The sequence below is a fragment of the Pongo pygmaeus genome, chromosome 11 (genome assembly GCF_028885625.2).
Source record: "Pongo pygmaeus isolate AG05252 chromosome 11, NHGRI_mPonPyg2-v2.0_pri, whole genome shotgun sequence".
Lineage (NCBI taxonomy): Eukaryota > Metazoa > Chordata > Mammalia > Primates > Hominidae > Pongo > Pongo pygmaeus.
In genome coordinates, this window is record NC_072384.2 from 40,578,271 (window position 1) to 40,605,791 (window position 27,521).

General features: G+C 36.7%; 1 protein-coding gene across 1 annotated transcript in view; it reads right to left on the bottom strand.

Annotated features, from left to right (window-relative positions):
* The window catches only part of LRP1B (LDL receptor related protein 1B), a 1,896,287-nt gene that overhangs the window by 962,472 nt on the left and 906,294 nt on the right, over positions 1–27,521 (bottom strand). The window contains exon 6 of the mRNA XM_054478394.2: positions 18,988–19,245. Within this exon, the coding sequence (XP_054334369.1) occupies positions 18,988–19,245 (258 nt within the window). The remainder of the gene's footprint in view (positions 1–18,987; positions 19,246–27,521) is intronic.

Genomic DNA, 27,521 nt, shown 5'->3' on the forward strand with positions numbered 1-27,521 from the left:
AAAGGAACTGAAGGGGAAAGTATGTTTAGAGCTGAGATTCTAGCAATTATGCAAAAAAGTGTTTTTGTTTTAAAGTGAGTTGTATGAAGTTACATAGCTAGTTAATGACAGAACTGAACCATATCAACTCACTCCCAAATACTGTGGTAGGGGAAATACAAAGCCCAATATTAAAATAAATCTATAAGTCACAAGATGTTACAGCCTGAAAAAAAATAAGAAAACAAGAATCTTAACCAAAAACTGAAATGCTGCATGCGTTTTATGACCTTGCTTAATTCGGTTCCTATTGCTCACTGTCTTTAGTTTTAATGATAAGTTCCCAATATCTTGTAAACATTGCTACAAGATTAAAGACTTACGGAGATCAGGAAATATAAGAAAAAAAATGACCATGTTACCTGACAAGAATCCATTAGGAAAGTCCAAAATAAAAATTTTTAAATGACAGTAATTATACTTAAAGAGAAAAAAATACATCAAATAAGCATTAAATCAGAAATTATTTTATTAGGCTACTTGCCACAAAAGTAATAATTTCTCTCTTTTCTTTGTTCACTTTTCTATCTTCACTTCCTTCTTTCTTCCATAAAGACAAAATCTATTATCAGAAACATCAGTTTCAGTAATTAAACATTATGGGTTTCAAATATATTTCATGACTTATAATAAAAAGAGCATCATACCTTCCAAGTTTCTGATTGGTAGATAAAATGAACCTGATAAATTTCAGCTTGTACCAAGTATACGGCACAGTGATGGTATCATCAAGGAATTCCTACTTACAATATTAAAATCCATTAACGAAACAAGCAAACATAAGATTCCAGACAAAAATACTAACTTTGAGAATAATGATTTAAAAGTTTGATATGGCATCAAGCACAATTTGGAAGGGAGTATGTTTTTGTCTAGTGTAAAATCTATTTTAACAAATGCATTGAATAAATAAGCACAAGCAACAGAAGCTTAGTGCATCTCTAATTTCTACTTTGGCAAGTTTCAAACGTATTGATAAATGACAATAAAAAATAGGAATAGTCTTTGCAGCCTAACAGCTGAACTAACAATAAAGACAAATTTATAGCACAGTAGAGTGCTAAGAGGTTTATTTTTTCATTTTTCCCATTATTTATTTGTTTATAGAGAGGGAGTCTCGCTCCATCACCCAGGCTGGAGTACATTGGTGTGATCTCTGCTCACTGCAACCTCTGCCTTCCGGGTTCAAGCGATTATCCTGCTTCAGCTTCCCGAGTAGCTGGGATTACAGGAACCCACTTCCATGCTCAGCTGATTTTTGTATTTTTAGTAGAGACGGGGTTTCACCATGTTGGCCAGGCTGGTCTCAAACTCCTGCACTCAGGTGATCCACCTACCTCAGCCTCCTGGAGAGCTGGGATTATAGGTGTGAGATACCATGCCCAGCCCATTTTTCCTTTTTTTAAAAAAGAACTAAGCATTCAGTGCCGGGCACAGTGCCTCATGCCTGTAATCCCACCACTTTGGGAGACCAAGGCAGGTGGATCACGAGGTCAGGAGTTTGAAACCAGCCCGGCCTACATGGTGAAAACCCACCTCTACTAAAAACACAAATACTAGCTGGCCCTGGTGGTGCATGCCTGTAATCCCAGCTACTTGGGAGGCTGAGGCAGGAGAATTGCTTGAACCCGGGAGGCAGAGGTTGCAGTGAGCCGAGATCCCGCCATTGCACTCTAGCCTGGGAGACAGCGAGACTCCATCTCAGAAAAATAAAATAAAATAAAAACTAAGCATTCAGGAAGGCTTTCTATGGCTATGTACAGATCATAAATCAGAACAAGTTACTTCAAAATAAGTTCATCTAATGTTAATGTAAAAATTAAGGAATAATTTAATGCTAATACCTTCAACATTAAGCATATGGTATCAGGAAAGGAATTCTGAAAATTCTCTGGAAACCTGTCCTCAGATCAACATCTTTGATAATTGTAACTGTCCTTTTTTGACTCTCAATGGATGGCCTGATCTCCTTACTAAAATTCCAGTTACCAACAGGGAAGTAATTTTATTAATTAGCTTCATAGCCACATACACACAAACACAGGACTATGACTCAGAAAAAAGCCACTTTTATGTTTCTATATAAATGTGCTAAATAGAAGATAAGAAGCTTTTAAGTATAAAGAGTTTAATAAAACATGCATTTGCTTATGAAATTGCAATTAATTAAAAAAGTAAAGTATCTTTGAGAATAAGGAGTTGTAATATCCTTACAGAAGATGTGCTTAGAATTCTTCACAGAGTTTCTTAGGGAATAATGTAAAATCAGTTACTGCAGCAAAAATTCTTGTGTAAAATTTACTTTTCCCCCAAGATATATTGATCAAAAAGTCTAGATTTTTTTTTTTTTTTTTTTTTTTTTGAGACTGAGCCTCACACTGTCACCCAGGCTGGAGTGCAGTGGCACCATCTCGGCTCACTGCAAGCTCTGCCTCCTGGGTTCACGCCATTCTCCTGCCTCAGCCTCCCAAGTAGCTGGGACTACAGGCTCCCACCACCATGCCCAGATAATTTTTTTTTGTATTTTAGTAGGGACAGAGTTTCACCGTATTAGCCAGGGTGGTCTCGATCTCCTGACCTCGTGATACGCCCACCTTGGCCTCCCAAAGTGCTGGGATTACAGGTGCGAGCCACCGTGCCGGCCAAAAAGTCTAGATTCTAAATAGCAAAAAACAAAACAAAACAAAATAGAAATAACCCACTTTTGCTGGGGAAAGATGTAGGTGATGTAGATCAAAAAGAAAATATAGTTCTCTAGGTATATGCAAGGAATTGATTCCAAGACCCACCCCTCAACCGAAAATACCAAACTCTGAAGAAGGTCAAGTACCTTATATAAAATGGTGTAGTACAGGAAGTCATCACTTAATGTAATTGATTCGTTCTTGGAAACTACAACTTTAAGCCAAATGTTAACGTATAATGAAACCATTTTTACCATAGGGTAATTGATATAAACAAGAGTTATGTTGCTATGGCATATTTCTGGTCACGAAAACATCGGCAAACTTCTAAATACAGACCAAAAACACTTCTATTATTTTTGCTTTTTGAGATAATCTCACTCTGTCTTTTAAGTTGGAGTACAATGGTTCAATTACGGCTCACTACAGCCTCAACATCCCCAGCTCCAGTGTTCCTCCCACCTCAGCCTCCTGAGCACCATCATCCTCAGCTAATTAAATTTTTTTTTTTTTTTTGGTAGAGATGAGGTCTTGCTATGTTGCCAGGGTTGGTCTTGAACCCCCAGGCTGATGTAATTTTCTTGCCTCACTTTCCACAGTGCTGGGATTACAGACATGAGCCCCCATGCCTGGCCAAAACATTTCTAATGTTAAACATTGAAATAAATATGAGCTATACATACATTTAATAAAGATTAATAAAAACAAGTAAGATAATTATTTATCAAAGTAATGTAATTATTCAGATTCTGGTGACAGCCAGAACCTATCCCAGCAGCTTGGGGCATCAGTCAGAAACCAGCTCTGGACAGGCCACCATTTCATCACAAGATGTACTCACACACACCCCCACAGTCACACTGGGAACATTTAGACACACTTGTTAACCAATGGCACAGCTTTGGGACATGAGAAGAAACCAGAGTCCCTGAAGAAAACCCACACAGACATGAGAGAATGCACAAACTCCACACAGACCATGGCCCCAGCCTGGATTCAATTTATTTTTCTCATCAACGCTGTAATGAAACATTGTTGAATGACACCACATTATCTGAGGACCTTCTGTTTGTGTATAACCTATGCACATGCTCCTGTATATTTTAAGTCATCTCTAGATCAATTATAATACCAAATACAATGTAAATACTATAAAAATAGTTTCTATACTGTATTGGTTTTTACTTGCATTATTTTTTACTGTTTTTTTTTCCCTAAATATTTTTGACCGATGGTTTGCTGAAACATGTTGAATGATATCACATCATTTGAGGACCTGCTGTGTTTGCATATAACCTACACACATCCTTCTGTATATTTTAAGTCATCTCTAGGTTACTTTTGCTACCAAATACAATGTAAATACTATAAAAATAGTTGCTATACTGTATTAGTTTTTACTTGTATTATTTTTTACTGTTTTGTTTTTTTCCTAAATATTTTTGATCGATGGTTGGCTTAATCCATCATTGGTTTAATTTGAGGACATGGAGCCCAAAGATGCTGAAGGCTGACTGTATTCTTTTTACAACATCTCATTAATTTACAAGATTAAGGATGGTCATCATCATAACTTCAATTCTCCCAAGCTAGGAGGTGGTCAATTCTTAAACTTTTTCTAACAGAATCCTGGAACCAGCACTAATCAATTGTTTAACATAATTTATCTGTGGTGAAGAATGAAAAGCATATATTTCTATGTTTGAGGTAGCTGACAGTTTCTCAAAGGCTGAGAGATACCACAGACACCCGAGCCTGTCCTTTAACTGTTACTCTAAAAGACATCAGTTTTAATAATAATAAAATATATAGTATTGGGATTGCAAATGTATCTCCTAATGCACACATCATTTTATGCATCTAAACACCTATATATAAAATAGCAGAGCTTCCTTCACTGGAAAATGTCTACTCAGCCTAAGTGGAATAAAGGGTTAAAAGTCTGCACCATTTTGAGTGATCCTGTACTAACATTAATTGACCTCTATTTTAAATGCCTTGGCTCTAATCTTGTTTAATTATAACTGCATTGGTGTGGGTAGGAAGGTAGGGGAGATTCAAAAAAGATTTGCATTAAGCTGTTCCTATGTTCATTGGTGTTAGGCCCAAAAATAAATTTATAGGTGCATATCATAGGAAGTCAGAGACCAAGTCTGAATAAAATCCAGTAGTCACTAAGAAGACCCAGTGCCTCAGAAACACTGAAATTAGCACTTACACTTTATCCAGACACAGACCATATCTTACTGATGATGCAGATAAGTTTTCTGAATGTCTAAGGTCATGATTTGGCATGGTCACTCAGCCACTCTTCTTTGTTTATGCTAAGTTTATTCTAAAAACAGATAGGCACTTTGCTAAAATTTGATATAGAGCTTATATAGTTTGAACATATGTCTCCACCAAATCTCATGTTAAATTGTAATCCCCAATGTTGGAGGTGGGGACTGGTGGGTGATGTTTGGGTTATGGGGGTAGATCCCTCATGGCTTGATGCTGTCCTCACAATAGTGAGTGAGTTCCCTTGAGATCTGGTTATTTAAAAGTGTGTAGCACTCTCCCCATTCTCTTGCTCCAGCTTTACCGTGTGAGACACCTGCTCCTCCTTCACCTACAGCCATGATTGCAAACTTCCTGAGACCTCCCCAGAAGCAGATGCTGACATTATGCTTCCTGTACAGCCTGCAGAGCCATGAGCAAATTAAACCTCTTTTTTTTTATAAATTACTGAATCTCTGGTATTTCTTTGCAGCAATGTGAGAACAGCCTAATACAGATAATTGGTACAGAGGAGTGGGGTCTTTCTATAAAGATACCAGAAAATGTGAAAGTAACTTTGGAACTGGGTAACAGGAAGAGATTGGAAGAGTTTAGAGGGCTCAGAAGAAGACAAGAAGATGAGAGATGGTTTGAAATTTCTTAGGGACTGGGTATATGGTTTTGACCAAATGCTGATACTAATATGGACAGTGAAGTTCAAGCTGAGGAGGTCTCAGATTTAAATGAACTTATTGGGAACTGGAGCAAAGTTCACATGTGTTATGCCTTAGCAAAGAAGTTAGCTGCATTCTATTCAGGCCTTATGGATCTACGGAAGCTTGAGCTTGAGAGTGATAACCTAGGGTATCTGGTGGAAGAAATTTCTAAGCAGCAAAGCATTCAAGATGTGTCCTGGCTGCTTCTGACAACCAAGACTCAGATGTGGGAGCAAAGAAGTGAGTTAAAGTTGGAATTTATATTTAAACAGGAAGCAGAGTATAAAAGTTTGGAAAGTTTGCAGCTTGGCCATGTGACAGAGAAAGAAGCAGCTTTTTCTAGAGCAGAAGTCAAGCAGGCTGCTGAGCAAATACTTGCTACAGAAATTTGCATAACTAAAAAGGAGCCAAGTGCTCACAGCCAAGACAAGGTGAAAAATGTCTCAAAGGCATTTCAGAGGCTTTTGTGGTGGCCCCTTTCATCACATGCCTAGAGACATAGGAGGGAAGAATGGTTCCAGGGACCAGGACCAAGGCTCTGCTGCTCTGCACAGCCTCAGGGCACTGCTTCTCACATCTCAGCCGCTACAGTACCAGCCAGGGTTCAAAGGGTCCAGATACACCTCGAACTGCCACTTTGGAGAATGCAAGTCATAAACCTTGACAGCTTCCATGTGGTGTTATGCCCACACTTGCACAGAGTATAAGAGTGGTGAAGGCTTGTCAGCCTCTCCCTAGATTTCAGAGAATGTATGGGAAAGCGTGGTTGCCCATGCAGAAGCCTGATGCAGAAGTGGAGGCTGCATAGAGAACTTCAACTAGGTAAGTGCAGAGGGGAAATGTGGGGTTGGAGCCTCCACTCAGAGTTCCCACTGGGGCATTGCCTAGTAAAGCTTTGGGAAGGGGGCCATTATCCTTCGACCCCAGAATGATAGAGCCACTGGCAGCTTTCACACTATGCCTGGAAAAGCCACAGCACTCAGTCTCTGAGAGTAGCCACAGTAGATGTACCTTACAAAACTACAGAGGCAGAGCTGTGCAAGGCCTTGGAAGCCTACCCCTTGCACCAGTGTGCCCTAGGTATAAGACATGGAGTCAAAAAAGATTGTTTTAGAGCTTTAATATTTAATAATTTCCCTGTTGGATTTCAAGCTTACAGGGAAATGTAGCTCTTTCTTTTGGTCAGTTTCTCTTTTATGGAATGGGAATGTTTACTCATCCTGATTCCATTATAGGTACAATGCATATACCTCCATTGTATCTTGGAAATAAATAACTTGCTTGATTTTACAGGCTTATAAGTGGAAGGGACTTGCCTCGTCTCAGATGAGACTTTAGACTTGGGACTTTTAATTGATTTGATGCTGGAATGAGGTCAGACTTTGGGGGATTGTTGGGAAGGCATAATTGTATTTTGCAATATGAGAAGAACATGAGATTTGAGAGACCAGGAGAGGAATGATGTAGTTTGAATATATGTCCCTACCAAATCTCATGTTAAATTGTAATCTCCAATGTTGGAGGTGGGTCCTAGTGGGAGGTGTTTGGGTCATGGGGATAGATCCCTCATGGCTTAGTGCTGTCCTCAGAATAGTGAGTGAGTTCTCTCAAGATCTAGTGATTTAAAAATGCATGGCACCTCCCTCCACTTTCTTGCTCCTAATTTTGTAAGTTCATTTTCTCATCTATAAACTGATAATTATATATAGTACACATGTGTTATAATTGGGTGTGATGGTAATGAAGTAAATATGTAGATTGCCTAATGCACAATATAAATATTCAATACACATTGTTCCAAAATACTGTGTAATTATTAGATAGTTGCTAACTCAAAAGTTAAGCTTGATAGAAGATAGAAGTAAACTATCAGCCCTACTCAATAAATGGTGCTGAGAAAACCAGCTAACCATATGGAAAAAAATGAAATTTGACTTCTACCTCTCACCATTTACAAAAATTAACTCAAAATGGATTAAAAACTTAAATGTAATACCTCAAACTAAAAATCCCAGAAGAAAACACAGGAAATATTTTCTGAACATTGACCTAGGCAAAGAATTTTTGACTAAGTCCTCAAAAACAAATGCAACAAAAACAAAAATTAACAATGAACCCTAATTAAACTAAAGAGCTGCTTATCAAAAGAAACTATAAACAAAGTAAACAGACAACTTACAGAGTGGGAGAAGATATTTTCAGACTATGCATCTGATGAAAGACTAATATCCAAAATCTTTAATGAACTTTAAGGAATTTAAATAAATAAATAAAAACTCCATTAAAAAGTGAACAAAGGACATGAACAGACACTTCAAAAGAGGATATACAAGTGGCCCAAAAACATGAAAAAATACTCAACATTACTAATAATCAGAGAAATGCAAATCAAAACCACAATGAGATACCATCTCACACCAATCAGAATGGCTACTATTAACAAGTCAAAATAACAGATGTTGGTGAGATTGCAGAGAAAAAAGGAAACACTCACACACTGTTGGTGGGATTGTAAATTAGTTCAGCCACTGTTAAAAACAGTTTTGAGATTTCTCAAATAACTAAAAATAGAATTATTATTCAACCTAGTGATCCCATTACCAGGTATATACACAAAGGAAGACAAATCATTCCACCAAAAAGACACATGCATGTGTACATACATCACAGTACTATTCACAACCTCAAAGACATAGAGTCAACCTAGGTACCCATCAATTGTGGATTGGATAAAGAAAATATGGTACGTATACCCAACAGAACACTATGTAGCCATAAAAGGATGAAATGAAATCATGTCCTTTGCAGTGACATGTATGCAGCTGGAGGCCATTATCCTAAGCGAGTTACTTCAGAAACAGAAAACCAAACACTGTATATTCTCACTTTTAAGTGGGAGCTGAACAGTGGGTACACAGAAACATAAGTATGGCAACAGTAGACACTGAGGACTTCAAAAGAAGGGAAGGGGTAAAGGGAAAAGATTGAAAAACTACCTATTGGATACTACGTTCACTATTTGGGTGACAGGTTCAATTGATGTCCAAACTTTAACATCATGCAATATACCCACATAATAAACCTGCACGTGTACCCCTGAATCTACAATAAAAACACGGAGGGGAGAAGAGCCAAGAAAGCCAACTAGAAGCAGCTCCAGTCTGTAGTTCCCACTGAGAAGAACAAAAACAGTAAGTGAATCCTGCTCTATCAACTGAGGTATCCAGGTTCTCCCACTGGGACTGACTAGGAAGTTAGTGTGACCCACACAGAGTGAGGAAAATCAGAGTGGTGCAATGACCAAGTTGCCACACAGGATAAGGGGAACTCTCACACCCAGACAAGGGAGGCAGTGAGTAACTGTGCTACCCTGCCCAGGAAACCACATTCTTTCTTCAGATCTGAACATCCTGTGGATCAGGAGATCCCCTTCTGAGTCCACCCCACCAGGGCCTTGGGTCCCAAACTCAGAGCTGTGCAACCCAATCGGGTTGAGGCCAGTGGCAGAAGGCTGGACACTGCCTAAGAACTGAGTTCCTGGGGGGAGAGGCAGCCACCATCACTGAGGCTCTCATCAGCCATTTTCCACTGCTGGTACTGGGGAGACTGGGCAGTTTAAACTGAGAGGAATTCCCCCATGGTGAAGCACAGCAGCTGTTGCAGATCATGGCAAGATTGCTCCTTTAGGTGGGACCAGATCCATCCTTTCTCATTGGGCAGGGCCTCCCTGCAAGAATTGCTGCAACTATAGCCAGGAGTTTATGGATAGAATTCTGATATTCCTGGGAAGGAAACCCTGGGGGAAGGTGTGACCATGATCTTGAATTTAGTGGACTAGTCTTTCCTGTCTGCTGTCAGTCCAGATGAGGGGGATTCTCCCCAGTGCAGCCAAACCTGCTCAGCCAAGGGGCAGCCAAGCTGCTTTGTTATACAGGCTTCTGATCACATGCTGCCTGACTGGGTGAGACATCCCAACAAGGGCCGCAAGACACCTCATACCAGAGTGTTTTGGCTGGCATTAGCTTGGTGCCCCTCTGAGATGGAGCTCCCAGTGGAAGGAACAGGCAGCCATCTTTGCTGTTCTGTAGCCTCCACTGGTGATACCTCCAGTTGCAGGAGGGACCCAGGTGAATTGGGTCTGCAGTTGTCCCTGGTAAGCCCCAGCAGCCCTACGGAAGATGGGCCTGATTGCTAAAAGAAAAACAAACAGAAAGCAACAATAACATCAACAAAAAAGACCCCATAAAAACCCCATCAGCAGCCTCAAAATATCGAAGGTAGAAAAACCACAAAGATGAGAAGGAATCAATGCAAAAATGCTGAAAACTCCAAAAGCCAGAGTGCCTCTTCTCTTCCAAATGATTACAACACATCTCCAGCAAGGACACTGAACTAGAATTAGGCTTCAGAAGATGCATAATAATAAACTTCACTGAGCTAAAGGAGTATGTTCTAAACCAATGCAAGAAGCTAAGAACCATGATAAAACATTACAGGAGCTGTTAACCAGAATAACCAGTTTAAACAGGAACATAAATGACCTGAAGGAACTGAAAAACACAACATGGGAACTTCACAATGCAACCACAAGTATCAACAGCCAAATAGACCAGGGTGGAGGAAAGGATATCAGAGCATGAAGACTATATTGATGAAATAAGACAGGCAGACAAGGTTAGAGAAAAAATAATAAAAAGGAACAAACAAAACTTGAGAACTATGGGGTTATGTAAAAAGACAGAACCTATGACTGATGCGGTACCTGAAAGAGACAGGGAGAATGGAACTAAGTTGGAACACATACTTCATGATATCCAGGAGAACCTCCCAGCCTAGCAAGATAGGCCAACATTCAAATCCAGAGAACCCCAGTAAGATACTGCATGAGAAGGTCAGCTCCAAGACACATAATCAGATTCTCCAAGGTTGAAAAAAGAAAAAAAAAAAAAAAAGAAAAAATGTTAACAACAGCCAGAGAGGCCAGGTCACCTACAAAGTGAAGCTCATTGGACTAACAGCAGACCTCTCAGTGGAAACCCTACAAGCTGGAAGAGATGGAGGGCCAATATTCAACATTCTTAAAAAAAAAAAAAGAATTTCCAACCAAAAATTTGATTATCAGCCATACTAAGCTTCATAAGGAAAGGGGAAACAAAATCCTTCCAGACAAGCAAATGCTGAGGGCATTCATTACCACCAGGCCTGCCTTGAAGACCTTCTGAAGGAAGCACTAAATATGGAAAGAAAAGCTCATTACCAGCCACTAAAAAGTACACAGACCAATGATACTATGAAGCAACTACATTAACAAGTGTGCAGAATAACCAGTTAGCATCACGATGACAGAATCAAATTCACACATAACCTTAAAAGTAAATGGGTCAAATGCCCCAATTAAAAGATACATAACGGCAAGCTGGATAAAAAGAAAAGACTCATTGATATGCTGTATTCAAGAGATCCATCTCACATGCAAAGCCACACATAGGCTCAAAATAAAGGGATGGAGGAAAATTTACAGAGCGAATGGAAAGCAGAAAAAAGCAACGGTTGCAATCCCAGTTTCTGACAAAACAGACTTTAAGCCAACACAGATAAAAAAAAAAAAATACCAAAGGGCATTACATAATGGGAAAGGGTTCAATTCAACAAGAAGAGCTAAGTATCTGAAATATATATGCATCCAATACAGGAGCACCCAGTTTCATAAAACAAGTTCTTAGAGACCTACAAAGAGTCTTAGACTCCCACACAATGATAGTGGGAGACTTTAACACCCCACTGTCAATATTAGACAATATTAGATAAAACAAAAATATTAGACAGAATGAGATAAAACAAAGAAAGATATTCATGACTTGAACTCAGCTTTGGATCAAGTGTACTTGATAGATATCTACAGAACTCTCCAACCCAAAACATCAGAATATACATTCTTCTCAGCACCTCATGGCACTTGTTCTAAAATTGATCATATAATTGGGAGTAAAACACTCCTCAACTAATGCAAAATAACTGAAATCATTACAAACTGTATCCCAGACCATAGCACAATCAAATTAGAATGCAAGATTAAGAAACTCCCTGAAAATCACACAACTACGTAGAAATTGAACAACCTGCTCCTGAATGACTCCTGGGTAAATAAAGAAATTAAGGCAGAAATCAAGAATTTCTTTCAAACCAATGAGAACAAAGAGACAACATACCAGAATCTCTGGGATGCAGCTAAAGCAGTGTTAAGAAGGAAATTTATAGCATTAAGTGCCCACATCAAAAGGCTAGAAAGATCTCAAACTGACAACCTAACATCACAATTAGAAGAACTAGAGAATCAAGAGCAAACAAACCCCAAACCTAGCAAAACACAAGAAATAACCCAGATCAGAGTGGAACTGAAGGAAATGGACATAAAAAAACCCTTAGGGGGAAAAACAAAAATCAATAAAATAGATAGCTAACTAGGCGAATAAGAAAAGAGAATATTCAAATAGACTATACAAAATGATAAAGGAGATATAACCACTGATCTTATAGAAATAGAAACAACCATCAGAGAATACTATCAACATCTCTATGCAAATAAACTAGAAAATCTAGAAGAAATGGATAAATTCCTGGGCACATACACCCACCCAAGACTGAACCAGAAAGAAGTTGAATCCCTGAATAACGAATTCTGAAACTAAGGCAGTAATAAATAGCCTACCAACCAAAAAACCCCAGGACCAGATGGATTTACAGCTGAATTCTACCAGAGGTGCAAAGAGGAGCTGGCACCATTTCTTCTGAAACTATTCCAAGCAACTGAAAAGGAGGGACTCCTCCCTAACTCATTTTATGTGGCTAGCATTATCCAGATAGCAAAACCTGACAGAGCTATTACAAAAAAAGAAAATTTTGTCCAATATCAACTGATGAACATCAACACAAAAAAAATCCTCAATAAAATACTGGCAAACCAAATTCAGCAGCATTTCCAAAAGTTCATCTACCACAATCAAGTTGTCTTCATTCCTGGAATGCAAGGCTGGCTCAACATATGCAAATCAATGAACATAATTCATCACATAAACAGAACTGAAGGCAAAAACCACATGATTATCTCAATAGATGAAGAAAAGGCCTCTGATAACATTCAACATTCCTTCATGTTAAAAACTCTGAATAAACTAGGAATTGAAGGAACATACCTCAAAATAATGAGCCATATGTGACAAACCCACAGCCAATATCAAACTGAATGTGCAAAAGCTGGAAGCATTCCCCTTGAAAACCAGCACAAGACAAAGATGCCCTCTCTCACCACTCCTATTCAATGTAGAATTAGAAGTTCTGGCCAGGGCAATCAGGCAAGAGAAAGAAATAAAGGGGATTCAAATAGGAAGCAAGGAAGTTGAATTGTCTTTGTTTGCAGATGACATGATCCTATATCTAGAAAACCCCATTGTCTCATCCCAAAAGCTTCTAAAGCTGATAAGCAACTCCAGCAAAGTCTCAGGATACAAAATCCACGTGCAAAAATCACTAGTTTCCTATACACCAACAATATGCAAGCAGAGAGCCAAGTCATGAATCACCTCCCATTCACAATTGCTATAGAAAGAATAAAATGCCTAGGAATACAGCTAACAAGGGAAGTTAAGGTCCTCTTCAAGGACGACTGCAAGCAACTGATCAAAGCAAGAAACAGAGGACATAAACAGAAAAACATTTTGTGCTCATGGAGAGGAAGAATCAATATTATGAAAATGGCCATACTGCCCAAAGCAGTTTATAGATTCCATGCTATTCCCATTAAACTACCATTGACATTCTTCAGTGAATTAGAAAAAGCTAACTTAAAATTCATATGACATCAAAAAAGAGCCTGTATAACTAAGCCAATCCTAAGAAAAAGAACAAAGCTGGAGGCATCACACTACCTGACTTCAAACTATACTACAAGGCTACGGTAACCAAAACTGGTACATGGTACTGGTACAAAAACAGACACAGACCAGTGCAACAGAACAGAGAACTCAGAAATAAGACCACACATCTACAACCATTAGATCTTTGACAAACCTGACAGAAACAAGCAATAGGGAAATGATTCCCTATTTAATAAATGATGCTGGGCAAACTGGCTAGCCATATGCAGAAAATTGAAACTGGACTCCTTCCTTACACCTTATACAAAAATTAACTCAAGATGGATTAAAGACTTACATGTAAAACTCAAAACTATAAAACCCTGGAAGAAAATCCAGACAATACCACTCAGGACATAGGCACGGGCAAAGATTTCCTGACAAAATTGCTGAAAACAATTGCAACAAAAGCAAAAATTGACAAATGAGATCTAATTAAACTAAAGAGCTTCTGCACAGCAAAAGAAACTATCATTAGAGCAAACAGACATCCTACAGAATGGAAGACAATTTTTGCAATCTACAAGGAACTTAAACAAATTGACACACACACACACAAAAACATTAAAAAGTGGGCAAAGGACATGAACAGACACCTCAAAAGATGACATTTATATGGCCAACAAACATGTAGAAAATAGCTCAACATCACTGATTAGAGAAATCCAAATCAAAACCATGATGAGATACCATCTCACACCAGTCAGAATAGTGATAATCAAAAGTCAAGAAACAACAGAAGCTGGTGAGGCTGACAAGAGATAAGAATGCTTTTACATGTTAGTGAGATTGTAAATTAGTTCAACCATTGTGAAAGACAGAGTGGCAATTCCTCAAAGACCTAGAACCAGAAATACCGTTTGACCCGGGAATCCCATTACTGGGTATATACCGCCAAAAATATAAATCATTCTATTGTAAAGATATATGCACGTGTATGTTCATTTCAGCACTATTCACAATAGCAAAGACATGGAATCAACCCAAATACCCATCAATGATAGACTGGATAAAGAAAATGGTACATATATACCATGGAATACCATGCAGCCATAAAAAGGACTGAGATTATTTTCTTTGCAGGGACATGGATGGAGCTGGAAGACATTATCCTTAGCAAACTAACCCAGAAACAGAAAACCAAGAGAACCATGTTCTCACTTTAAGTGGGAGCTGAACAATGAGAATACATGGATACAAGGAGGGGAACAACACACACTGGGACTGTCGTGGGGGTGGGGTGGGGAGGGGAAGGGAGAGCATGAAGAGACATAGTTAATGAATGTTGGGCTTAATACTTAGATGATGGGTTGATGGGTGCAGCAAACCACCATAGTACATGTTTTCCTATGTAACAAACCTGCACATCCTGCACATGTATCCCAGAACTTGAAATTAAATTAAAAATAACAGATAAAAAATTGTCAGAATTCAAAAATTATCCAATAAGGACTTAATTTAGTAGCTCTAGTTAGAGGTTCAAATAAAACGTAATTTAAAGTTGACATTAAAATAAGCTAAGGAAAAAGATAGAAGTCTGTGAATGGGGTTAATTCAGAAGCTAAGTCCATGAAGAATAAGCAGTTATTTTATTTTTAGCTAGATATACTCTACTGGATTGGAGTTGAGCCCATGAGTGGCTCAAGAGAAGCTGGCCAAATCCATGTTAAAATCTTAAAAGTGATCCTTGAACTTTTCAGAGTATTGAAGAATTCACCCATAAAAAGACAATGAAAGTGTTTACTGTCCAGCTGCGGGATGACAATATGGTTCTGAATCATTTTCCTTAATAAGAGATTAACTCAGAAAATATTCTTATCTCAATCGTCTCTATGCACTTTGTCCCGAGGAAACAGATGGAATTCACCACTTTTGTAAATCCCATAATTTTTGTTATTTTGGGTATCTGTGTCCTTACCACAGTACTCTCCAAGAAAAATTTTGGGAAACAATCAGCTGCTACAAATGTGCTTTGTATGAATACTTCTTTAAAAAACAAGTTTTGTTTAGAAAACACCTAACTCCAAAATTATCCCCAAAGTCTGCAACTTTCAAGCTAAAATGCTAAATAATAAATATCAGTTATTGTTATAAAAAAGAATAAAATTCAATAAGAAATCTAATTTCTATCATTTCCCCCCAAGGTTCATTAATACAATTTATTGAGCATATTATTATCATTCATCTTGATTCTCTCACAATATTGCTTAGGAATGATGTACAATGTTAAATGTAGGACTTTTAAGGAGGCCACATCAGAATCATTGGGTGGGCCTTTTCAGTGCTATAAACTTCTACAACCCACTTTTTCCACCTTCCTTCCAAGATTCGCATAACTCTCTCCCACTTAGAGGGTCTGTCTTTGTAAGCCCACATTACTAATATTAGTAGACTTAATCATTTTTGCTTTGCTAACGTGAAAAAGTAGAGACCTACGGGCAGCGCGGTATTTAGAAAAAGCTATAAAGTCTGACCCAAATGCAAACCTACCTAATTATGCTGTGTACAATTATCTAACCGCTCAGAGTCTCAATTCCGCGCCCCCCCCCACAAAAAACAAAAGAATAATATCTCCCTGTTGCAGATAGTCTTTCAGCATATTCAATAAAGTTAAAATATATCACGTAAGGTAGATTTGCTTTTCTAGTGTAAAAGAAAAAAACAGGGCTTAGATGTCCTACTTCTGCATTCTTTTTAGTCGTCCAGCTTTGCCTAATACATCTGAACTTTGAGTAAAAATGCCATCTATTATAAAACGGGAAGGGCATATCTCTCCTGCTTGCTACACAGAGATGCAGTGGGTATCCAGTGAGATGAGACATGCATTTTTTAAAAAATATTGCAATAAAATGTTTACTACTATATTATTATGGAAGTGTTAACTGCAAATCAGTTTGACCTGCAACGTTTTTCTTCTCATAGTAATCCTTTGAAAAAGTAAAATGTTTATATTTTCTCAAAAAAGCATGTTCTCTTCAGATAAGATAAGAGAAAATCACCTAAATATAACGGGGGTGGGAGGAACTAAAGAGAATCTCTGAAACAGTGGATAGTGACAGGTATTCAGGCTGACTTCAATCAGTTCATTATTTTTGCTTATATGGTATGACAAAGATTTTATGTAATTACAGATGCAAAGAATATTCAAACTTCATTGTCATCTCACAAACCGTCATAGTGAACACAGAGCCCATCGTATTCAATGGCAGCTCTTCTGTGACATGTTGATAAAATGCATGGCTTACAAGCAATGACAGAGAAGCCCAGCCCTGCTCACATCCCTGCCCCACTCCCGTCATTAAATTACTTCCACATATTTAATCACTTTTTTCTAAAGTGACTATGTAATTGCATGCTTAAACCTAACCTCATCACAAATTATTTACTCAGATTAAAATATTTCCAGTGAACTTATTATTATTCAAAATGAATATTCTATTCAGCATTTCAGTGAATTCCCTAACAACAACAAAACGTATGTTTCTAGGTTTGCTGAATTGCTTAATAAATCAAATTTAATCTGTTATACTTATTTTCTACCAACAGTCAATATGCAATTGTTTAACCTTCCTTAGATTTATTTTAACAAATAGCTGTTTTTAAAACATATATTAAAGAAGAGAAGACTACCATTATTAAGGCATATTAAGTGTAGATAAAAAGTTCTTAAGTACGCTCAGAAAATAATTCTACTGCACAACTTAGTGAATATGTTAGCTATTCGACTATTCAATATTCCATTTGCTGGGGAAAATACATTTGGATTAGTTGAGGTAATCACTAGTGTAGCAAGGACTGGGGCCTTGTGTTCAGTTTCTAGCTGCTGCCTAAGCCAATGTCTGAAATACTTATATCAGAAGGCAAATAATCCTTATTACTTACATAATAAATCACATAAATTACATTATAAGGATTATCTGCCTTGTGCCATCCTTTATTATTATTTAATATGAATGACCATTTCTCCATAGAATTCTTGAAATATTCTTGAATATTTTTGGTCTATTTTCACAATAAATAACTTTATCAATTGTTTCATTGAGGGGATCTTCAAAATGTTCGACAATATTTGTTAAACACTTTGTTGATTTAAGTATATAAAATTATACCTGTATGTCCTATTTTTCACAATTTGCCTTTGACTCATTTAATCTAATTACAATGATCAAACATTACATAGTATTATTTCTTTACATAAGGATTAATAACCAGTTCATGTATATGAAAAGCTTTAATTATTGAAACGAGATCAAATATGCTAAATTTGAAAATCACATTTATTCTATCACAGCATTCTTCTTTTCTGCTTGATTGTACACATGTCTCTTCATTTCTTTTCTCTTTCTTTTTAAGACAGAGTTTTGTTCTTGTCACCCAGGTTGGAGTACAATGTCATAATCTCGGCTCACTGCAACCTCCACCTCCTGGGTTCAAGTGATTCTCCTGTCTCAGCCTCCCAAGTAGCTGGGATTAAAGGTGTGCACCAGCATGCCTGGCTAATTTTTTATTTTTAGTAGAGATGGGGTTTGGCCAGGCTGGTCTTGAACTCCTAACCTCAGATAATCCACCCACCTCAGCCTCCCAAAGTGCTGGGAGCTACCGCGCCGGCTTCTCTTAATTTTTCTACAGATTTTTATCTTAGCCGAATTTGTAATAAACACTTTCTATAAATCATAAATTAAATGGATACATGTTGAAATTCTTATGCTTATGGTTTCCCCAAGCATACACAAAGCAATTTTTGTACTCCCATGTGGAAGCAGGGAGAGAGAAGGGGAGAGAGAATATGTGTGCATCTCTGGGTGTGTGTGTGTGTGACAATGAGATTTCAGTTTATGGTAATATGCAGGAAGAGAAGGACAGTTTGTCAAGTTTCTGACATGAGAAGTCAGAGTGAATCACAAATCACAAGTTTTTTGGAAGAGGATGTATAAAAATTAATTTGCTTTAAAGAGAGTTAACGCAGGTAGTTACTCCCAATTAGCATACACCGAATTATTTAAGGTATTTTTAACTACAGTCAATGCACTTATAATTATCAACTCTGTCTGCTTTTTTTAAATCCCACCTTCACTATCAACATTGTGAATTACCACTCAGTGGAAAAAAAAATCAATTCCCGGTTAGGTGACACTGTAAAAAGCCTTAAAGAAATAATTACAATTAACTCTGCAATTTACGACTTACCTAAATAGAGAAAGTGTATGTGTTTGTATATGCAAAACATGTAGTGAATACAGTAATTCAAGTTCATTGTATTTGCACATACAGCCTTCCAACAGCCATGAGCTATGCTAGAAATTTGAGAATCCAGCCTACGGGTCTGTAAATGAAATCAGTAAAGGGTGGCATATAATATTTAATTGAAACACTTACTGTGGAAGGATTGAAGAATATTGATTGTCCATTCATCTGTTAATCCTCCTGCTTTTGTTATCTGGATACATTTGAGTTGATTTGAAGATTCTCTTGATTCAATCCAACAAATCATATCTTCATTATAAATAAAATCCAGAGTATGAATTTCATTTCCATTGACTGAGCTTAGAGTTGCCATTTTACTTCCATTAAGATAGAAAACCTCAATTGTTTCAAAATTTGCAATTAATAGTATAGGTGGTCTATCTGTAGGTTCTGGAATAAAATAGTAAAAGAGAAGTAAATTCAGTAAGAGTCATGATTATTTTACAGTTTTGCATTAGTTACTGAAAGCTATTTTCTATACTTTTAATAAATTCATAACATAAAAATTTTCTTATAAAAATACTTTTTATAAGTCATACGTATACTTCACTATTTTAGTGTACTTCTCTGAAAAAAAAAAAACATTCTGCAGCGCATTTGTATTCCTTATTTCCTTAGTCATAATGTGTTGTCTAAATGTGAGGACATGTCATTTACTTTTATTGCTAGTAAGTAAAGGAAGTGGTGTGAACTGTTTTTCTAGAAATGATGATGGATCTAGACTGACCTCTCCATACAGTTTTGCAGGTTACCCTCACGAGCAACGTAATTTTTTTTTGAGTTGAATGTATGAGATCAGAAATAGATTCTCTGGAGCAGAAAATGCAAAGCTCATAAGTTTATACAAAGAGTGCACCTGTGACTTTGGCCTCACTGGCTCCTTGACCAACCCCAAGAGCCAAACAATCACACATTCTTTTAGTGACTAGAGAGTGATTACCGAGCCAGTTCCTCCCACATCCACCTTCTACAGTCAGGAAAATAAGATTCTAGGTATAAAATAAACTTCAATACCACTTTTTTGAACAATGCAGCTTTGCTGGTATTAGGACTGAGTTTTTGATGAACATATACTAATTTCCCAGAGTTTCAATAGCATATTTAAACGTAACAGTAAAATCTGATAGAAAATTAGTGTTGATAGAGTTTAGCTATACAATCATATTCAGAGTAACTTTTCTGCTAATTAAGAAATAGGAAATATGTGGAAATCTTTAATTCATCTGCATCTAATGCATCAATAAATCACTTTGACCATGAGGTCAAACCTGTCAGACATCGTACCACTTCTCAGTAATGACTGCTACTGTCCTGCCATCATCACTCGTCTAGATTATTTCAAAGTTTTCTGCCTGGTTTCCCTTTTTCCATCTATGCCCTTCTCATCTTTACAATATCCCAACACAACAGCCAGAGTTATACCATTAGAACGCTAAGGCAGATAAGGTCAGTTCTTCACTCAGTCCCTCAGAGAGCTCCTATTTTAACCAGAGCAAAATTCAAAGCCCTTATAATGATCTATTAAACTCTACCTGATCTGTATATTCATTACCTCTTTGATCTCATTTCCTTCATCTCCTTGCTACTTTTACTCTTGTTCGTCTCACTCCAGACACACTGCACTTCTTACTGTTCCTTGAAAAAGCCAGGCAAGCTGCCACCTCAGAGGGGCTTCCCACTTCCTGGAATAATCATTTATCAATTACCACAATGGCTTACTTGCTCACCTCTTTTAGGTCATTATGCAAATGTCATTTTACTGGTGAGGAGTCTCTTAGCACTTTATCTTCTAAAAATTTTAAGCCCCTATACTTTCTATACACCTTCATAGTTCTATTTCTTTCTTATTCGCCAAACATAGTATGTTTTATATATTTTTCTGATTATTTACTTCTGTTTTATCTCTAGCATCTAGAGAAAAAGCATAGAACTTAGTGATCATTCAATACCAATTTCCTGATTAAATAGAAAAGACACATGGAATTCTCACACAAAAGACCTTAGAAACATTTCATAAAACGCAACAAAAATAATTTATTGAATCTATGAAGGGAATTCAGATTATGACTAGCTATTCAGAAAATTTCATAAATATCATTCGACCATTCTATAAGAAACTGAAGCTGAGCACTATAAAGGTAGGACAAAAGCCAGAGCATATACTATAACTAATGGAAGTAACTAAGTCTCAAGTTTTGAAGCAGTATTATTTAGTGGCCTTTCTTTTCTTTCTGGCATGGGCCAGGATATCAGGCACTTGTGTTTCTCTCAGATAGAAGAGCCCTCCACTGAATATGATTTGGGGCCTCCCCTCACAGGCTTAAAACAATCCTATAATTCATATATTGGAATTTTTATTCCCATCATGCCAGACCCCTAATTAATTTCAATAGGTGTGGTGCCAGGTTCAAGAGGCCAAAGAAGAGACCCAGAGGTAGCAAAAAAAAAAAAAAGACACAGGGTTTTATTTAGGAAAACTTACACACAGAGATGGTCCAGTGGCTGCAGACTGGAGAACCACTACCACTTGTGAAAAAGCATGCAGCTTATATAGCACGTTCCCTTAGCACATTTCCCCCCAACCCCCACCCCGCCCCGCCACCCGCAACCTCCACGTGGCAACCTTCCTTTCTTAAATTGTTATTGCTATCGTGTGCACCTGCCGTACAGGGTATGCTTAAGTTACATTATTGTTCTCAAACGTATCTGCCATAAACCTCTCCTTCCCCAAGAAATTCTCTCAAGTCATAGGATTCCTGTCTGCCTTTAACAAGACATTAAATATTTTTATACATAATAACAACAAAACAATAAAACATAAAACAAAAATAAAGCAAAAAAGCCTCAATGAGATTATAAAACTAAGTAGCACAACAGTTTCTTCCCAATGGAGAAAATAGACTTATCCTGGACTGCCTGAGTATAAACCCACAACAAAAATATTCTTAAAAATGCTAAGATCATTTCCACAAAAAGAAAGTTCTCTCAGAAGCATCAGTAGAATTGTGAATCATCTCTGCTTAACATAACCTTGTCAATTGACCACATCTGAGCCTGGTTAGCTACTCAGCTTCTCTCCTAACCTCTTAAATCTATCTTGAACTGTGTTTCACTTGCCCTTGTCATTCCTTAATTTGGGGATCTAGATTTAGTCTCCCCTCTACTCCTACTTTTGTCATTTTACTGGTGACCTTGGCACTCTTGAAACCTGTTGGATCACAGATTTCTCAGGTGATAGTAAAATCTTAGATGGGTGTGTTATCAGGTAAATAAAGATAGACTGACAATGTCAGTCCTTAGTGTCTTCATTTGACAACTGAAATGACCTTTAGTGAAACTACTTTCACTCCAAATGACCCACTATTGAAAGCATCCTTGCTGCAAAGTTTTATGCAAAGTCCAGGTTTAGACAGCCTTTTTTTGGCTAGCTACTAGTCAGTAAACTTAATGTAGGTCATAAACATTCTTTGAAGAGAGGCCAGATATAAAGGAGCACTGAGATTCCCCTGAGAACCTGAGATGCAAATGGGTTCATGGTTAACACAGGCAATGCTTATTTGACAGAATTAGTCAATTCATTTGGTTTTTGTAGCTGTTTGTTGAGTGAATCAGTTAATTGTTTTAGTGAAAAACATATCAACCACTAATTCTAAAGTCAGGTGCTTCATAATCTAACAGGGTTTGATTTAATAATGGTGATTTCAAAAGATCAAAGGCTATACTGGAGGAAGGATACCTACAACGTAAGTTGTGAATGCTTTACTGAAGTAATCTTCATGGGTCTCTGCTAATTATTAACTGTGGTTTACCTCTTTAGACAGAAGGTCAAATATGGAGGAAGGAAGCCGCTGAAACACAAGAACCCACAAAAATCCTCAAGGTCTAAGGATCCAATTCTTTCAGTGTGTTTCAAGTTGAAACTGTCATAGTCCTGGCAAAAATGTAATCTATCTCTACCTGCACCACATCTAATGTCTGTTGTTCATCATTACCACATGTCAATTGAAGAGCACCAGCTTGGGTAATGTGGATATAAGACTGACCAGAATAGATGTGATGATCTTATTGGTTGTCATCCTTAGTCAATGGACAGCTTTCCCAAAAGAACACTTGAAAAGCACATTAGATGACTTCAGTCAAAGGGATACCTGCGTCAACACTCAGTGAGAGGTAATGAACATTAACCTTCCACATAGAAGATACTGAAGCACAAACAAGCACACAGTTGACATTTTAACTTAGAGAACCAAGACTTTGGTTGGGTAAACACCTACAGCAGGCTGTCAACTGATTCATGATAGAAGATAAAAATTGTCCTCATACTCCTCACCACTCCTTGTATGTTAACAGACCTAAAAACATTTCTCTCTCCTGTGATGGAGAATTGTATTTGTGCTCTGTATGATCAAAAATGATTTGATTTTTCTAGTAATGTATGTTGTATTCATTAGTGTCACAACCTTTGAAGACTGATTCTAAAATTGTGAATTGAAAAGAGAAACTTGGAAATGTTTATTTGACCAGGTTCATAAAAATACCTATTTAAATTCAAAGCCACTATAACTATGTCCTTGTAAGCCTATCTTTATCTTCTCACAGTCAAAAATGTACTAAAAGTGGATTTATTTACTTATAATAATATGATTTTGACATATAGTTTGTGCTAAATAAGTGTTTTCAGGGTGTATAAAAACCTGTCATTTTTAAGGTTTCATTTAAACCTCCAGTTCTTGTATTCAATTATAAGAATATTAATTTGGCTAGTTTCCTTCTAAGTGATTGAAGTAATGAATTCATATACTTACAAATAATTATGTAACTAACAAACATGTATATAATAAATGTATATATAAATGTATATCATCTAGTTGTTCTATATTCTGATTTTCCTTAATTAAACCTGTAATTATATTTGTAAGCAATTATCTCCACTAAATGAAGTTCCCAGTATGTGCACATCAATATTTCTGAAGTCAAAGATGAACAAAATCCCAGTTTTAACTGCATAAAAAGTTGAATAATGACTTGCATATGAAGTATATAAAATGGAGAGTCAGACTAATATTGTGAGAAAACAGAAAGTTGTAATCTGTACAACACGAAGAATTGGTTTTAAGCCAGTAATGAACTTCAAAGATTGAAAGAGGACTTTTTTTCAGATTTACTCTTATTTTATCATATACAAATTATATAAAGGCTGTAAAAATAAGGAAAATGGGTATGCAGTTAGAAAAGAGAAGACTAAGAAATTCTAATCAAAATTGTTAAAACTTACGTTAAGAAGTGAGTTACTAATATATGAAACAAAATGCAGGAAATCTGTAAAAGGGCAATTTTTTTTTTTTTTTGAGACAGAGTCTTGCTCTGTCATACAGGCTGGAGTGCAGTGGCATGACCTCAGCTCACTGCAACTTCTGCCTCCTGGGCTCAAGCGATTCTCCTGCCTCAGTCTCCTGAGTAGCTGGGACTACAGACATGCACCACCATGCCCGACTAATTTTTGTATTTTTAGTAGAGACTGGGTTTCACCATGTTGGCCAGGCTGGTCTCGAACTCCTGACCTCAGGTGATCTGCCTGCCTCGGCCTCCCCAACTGCTGGGATTACAGGCCTGAGCCACTGTGTCCAGCCAAAAGGGCTAATTTTCTAAAAAACTTCTAAAATTATGCAAAAAACAGAAAAAGTTGAATATGTAATATTAAGAGAAAATTATGTAGTTTAAAAAGGAGAGATACAGAATCACGGTGTGGAGAAAAAATAAAAAAGAAAGAGAAAGTATTACAGTATTCAAATATATAATAAATTGCAGATGAAAGTCAACCAAACCAAACTGAAAATGTGAATCAAGTTAATATCATATAAGTGAAAAAAAGATATAGCATTGAAATATTTTCTTTTTCAAAACATAATGGTCACATTGATTTCTCCCTGTTTTCATTCCTTAGCTATTTTTTAATGAAAAAAATCTCTTTACCAAAATGAATATATTCAGAATAATGACATATTGTCATACATCAGAAGAAACTGTTCTATCACAATTTATTATAAAAATAATATATAAATCAAAAGTACGAAAATGAAAATGCATTAAAAACTGTATTGGACTGAGCAAGAAAATGAACATAGCTACAGTTTATGTTAGCACTACCTTTTGTCATCACAATATATTTATGCTGAAGTATTCTTTGGGTAAATATTTTAATTAATTAATTTATTTATCTAGTATTTATAGATCTCAGCATTAACTGGGATCTGAAAGAGATCAGTAAGTCAGTCTGCCTTCAAGAAAGATACAATCAAGTAGAAAGTTTAAGATATCTACAAAGAACTATGTTTTTATAATCAGGTATGATATCTTTCATAAAAGATGTATCGTCTCATTGAATTTCAAAGAATGCTTAGATATGTCTGTTTAGTGGAGGCACAAGTTTCCTGAAGGTGTTGGTATTTGGTCTCAGCCTTGCCTTAATGGAGGAACAAGAATTCAATATGCAGAGATGGATAAAAGAAAGTCAAGCAAAAGAAACAGCTTCGACAAAAGTACAGATGTGTAAAAGATTTGAATATGCTGAGGAGAGATTGACCTCAGTTTTTCAGTTTTCTGCAGGGTACAACATGCATAACTGGTGGAGTACTTCATAATGATACTAATAATAGTTAATGTTTTCTGAGCATATTTTAGGAGCCAGACACTGTAATACATGGTTCACATTTATTAGTTTACTGTATATGCACAACATCCCTTTGATTCGGCTAATATTTACCACATTTTAAGATTAATACTCACTTAAGTTAATATAGCTATTAAGTGAAAATAACTGAGTTCAAATTTAAAGTTTTGTAGTAGCTGACAAAATAGGTTAAGGACAAATTGTACAGGCTATTGAATGTCAAGATGATGAACTTATTTTTAATTTTGGCTGCAATGGGAAGCCAGTGTTAATTTTAGAAATACAGTATAATGTGATCAAAACCATGCTTTAAGAAGATCGAGTCAAAAATAATACGTAAGGTATTGTGTGGATGGGTAAAATATAGTGAGAAAGATAAGTAGAATACAGTGGGAAGTATAAATTTCCCACTCAACTTTCCAGATTTTATGTTTTTACTTTTATTTGGGGGGATTATTTATTTAAATTGACATAAATTTATATGTCTTTATAGTGTACAACATGATGTTTTGAAGTATACATACATTGTGGAATAGTTAAACCTAGGTAATTGACATATGCATTACCTCACATAGTTATCATTTTTGTAGTGGGAACATTTAGTATCCCTTCTCTTAGCATTATGTTAAGTGAAATAAGCCAGTCATAGAAAGACAAGTAAACATACCTCACTCATGTAGAATCTAAAAGAGATGATCTCATAGAAATAGAGAGTAGAATGTTTGTTGCCAGAAGCTAAGGCATTTGGGGGATCAGGTTGAGGAGATGTTAGACAAAGTATGCAAAATTACAGGTAGGAGGAATTAGTTAAATAGATCTGTTTTCCAGCATGGTAACTATAGTTAATGATAACATGTTGGATTATTTAAAAATGTTCTTGCTTTTACTTTATAAATGGTAGAGTATAATTTTACTTTTTAATTGGTAGAGTATAATTCATGTCAGAAGTATAATTCACGTGTACGTTGAGGTAAAATGGAAATGTCTTACTTACACACCGCCTTGAACTCTAGAGTGAAGTTGGAAAGGAGTTAAGAGAATGGAAAAGATATCTTTTCCCTATTTAGATTCACGCAGTGCAGAAATGAAGAATGGCCATATGTGGCAACGTTCCTACTGGAAGCAGAGGTCATTAGGAAAAATGTAAGCCCCAGAGAATTCTCAGAGATTTCCCTAAGAAAATCTCTTCTATGGTTCTCCAAACTAGATTCTACATGTCACATAGAGAATGGCATTAATTTCATTTGTTTTTATGAAGAAAGTAACTCAAAATTATGAAAAACGTGTGGACATAGGTATCAGATATCTGAATTACTGAACACAGAAATGCCATTTTAATTTCTCAGAAACAAGGTGATAAGAACCTAAAGTAGGAGGTGTTGAAATCTTAAGTAGAAATGGGTTGATATAGTAAAGCAGAAGTTCAAAATTGCAGTTATTGTTTGTATTGTGGACAATGAGTGACATGAACTCAAGGATTATTTGGAAATTGTAGATGTGGGTCATGGGGATAAAGGGTATCATTAAAAGAAACAGTAAGAGAAGAAAGTAGAATCAGTTCTTAGAGAAGATGAAGATTTCAGCGTTGGCACATTAGTCCAATGGATAAAGCTGTGTTTTTTATCTTGTTTTGTTTTGTGTTCTAGATTTTTTTTTTTATTCTGATTTTTATATAGAGACAGGGTCTCACTATGTTGCCCAGGCTGGTCTCAAACTCCTGGTCTCAAGCAATCCTCCTTCCTTGGCCTCCCAAAGTGCCAGGACTATAGGCATGAGCCACAGTGCCAAACCTGTGCTTTTCAATCTTGTCTTTGGCATTGCAAAAACTCACTCAGGTAAACTACTGATAAACCTGAATTAACCATAAACCTTAAAACAATTTTGTCACTTTGCTATTTAGACTGTACTAGTGAAATACTGGTACCTTCATTTACAGCAGATTTCAACTTGAAATGTGATAATTGAGAAGCAATTCAGTATATTGTTTTTCTGGAAG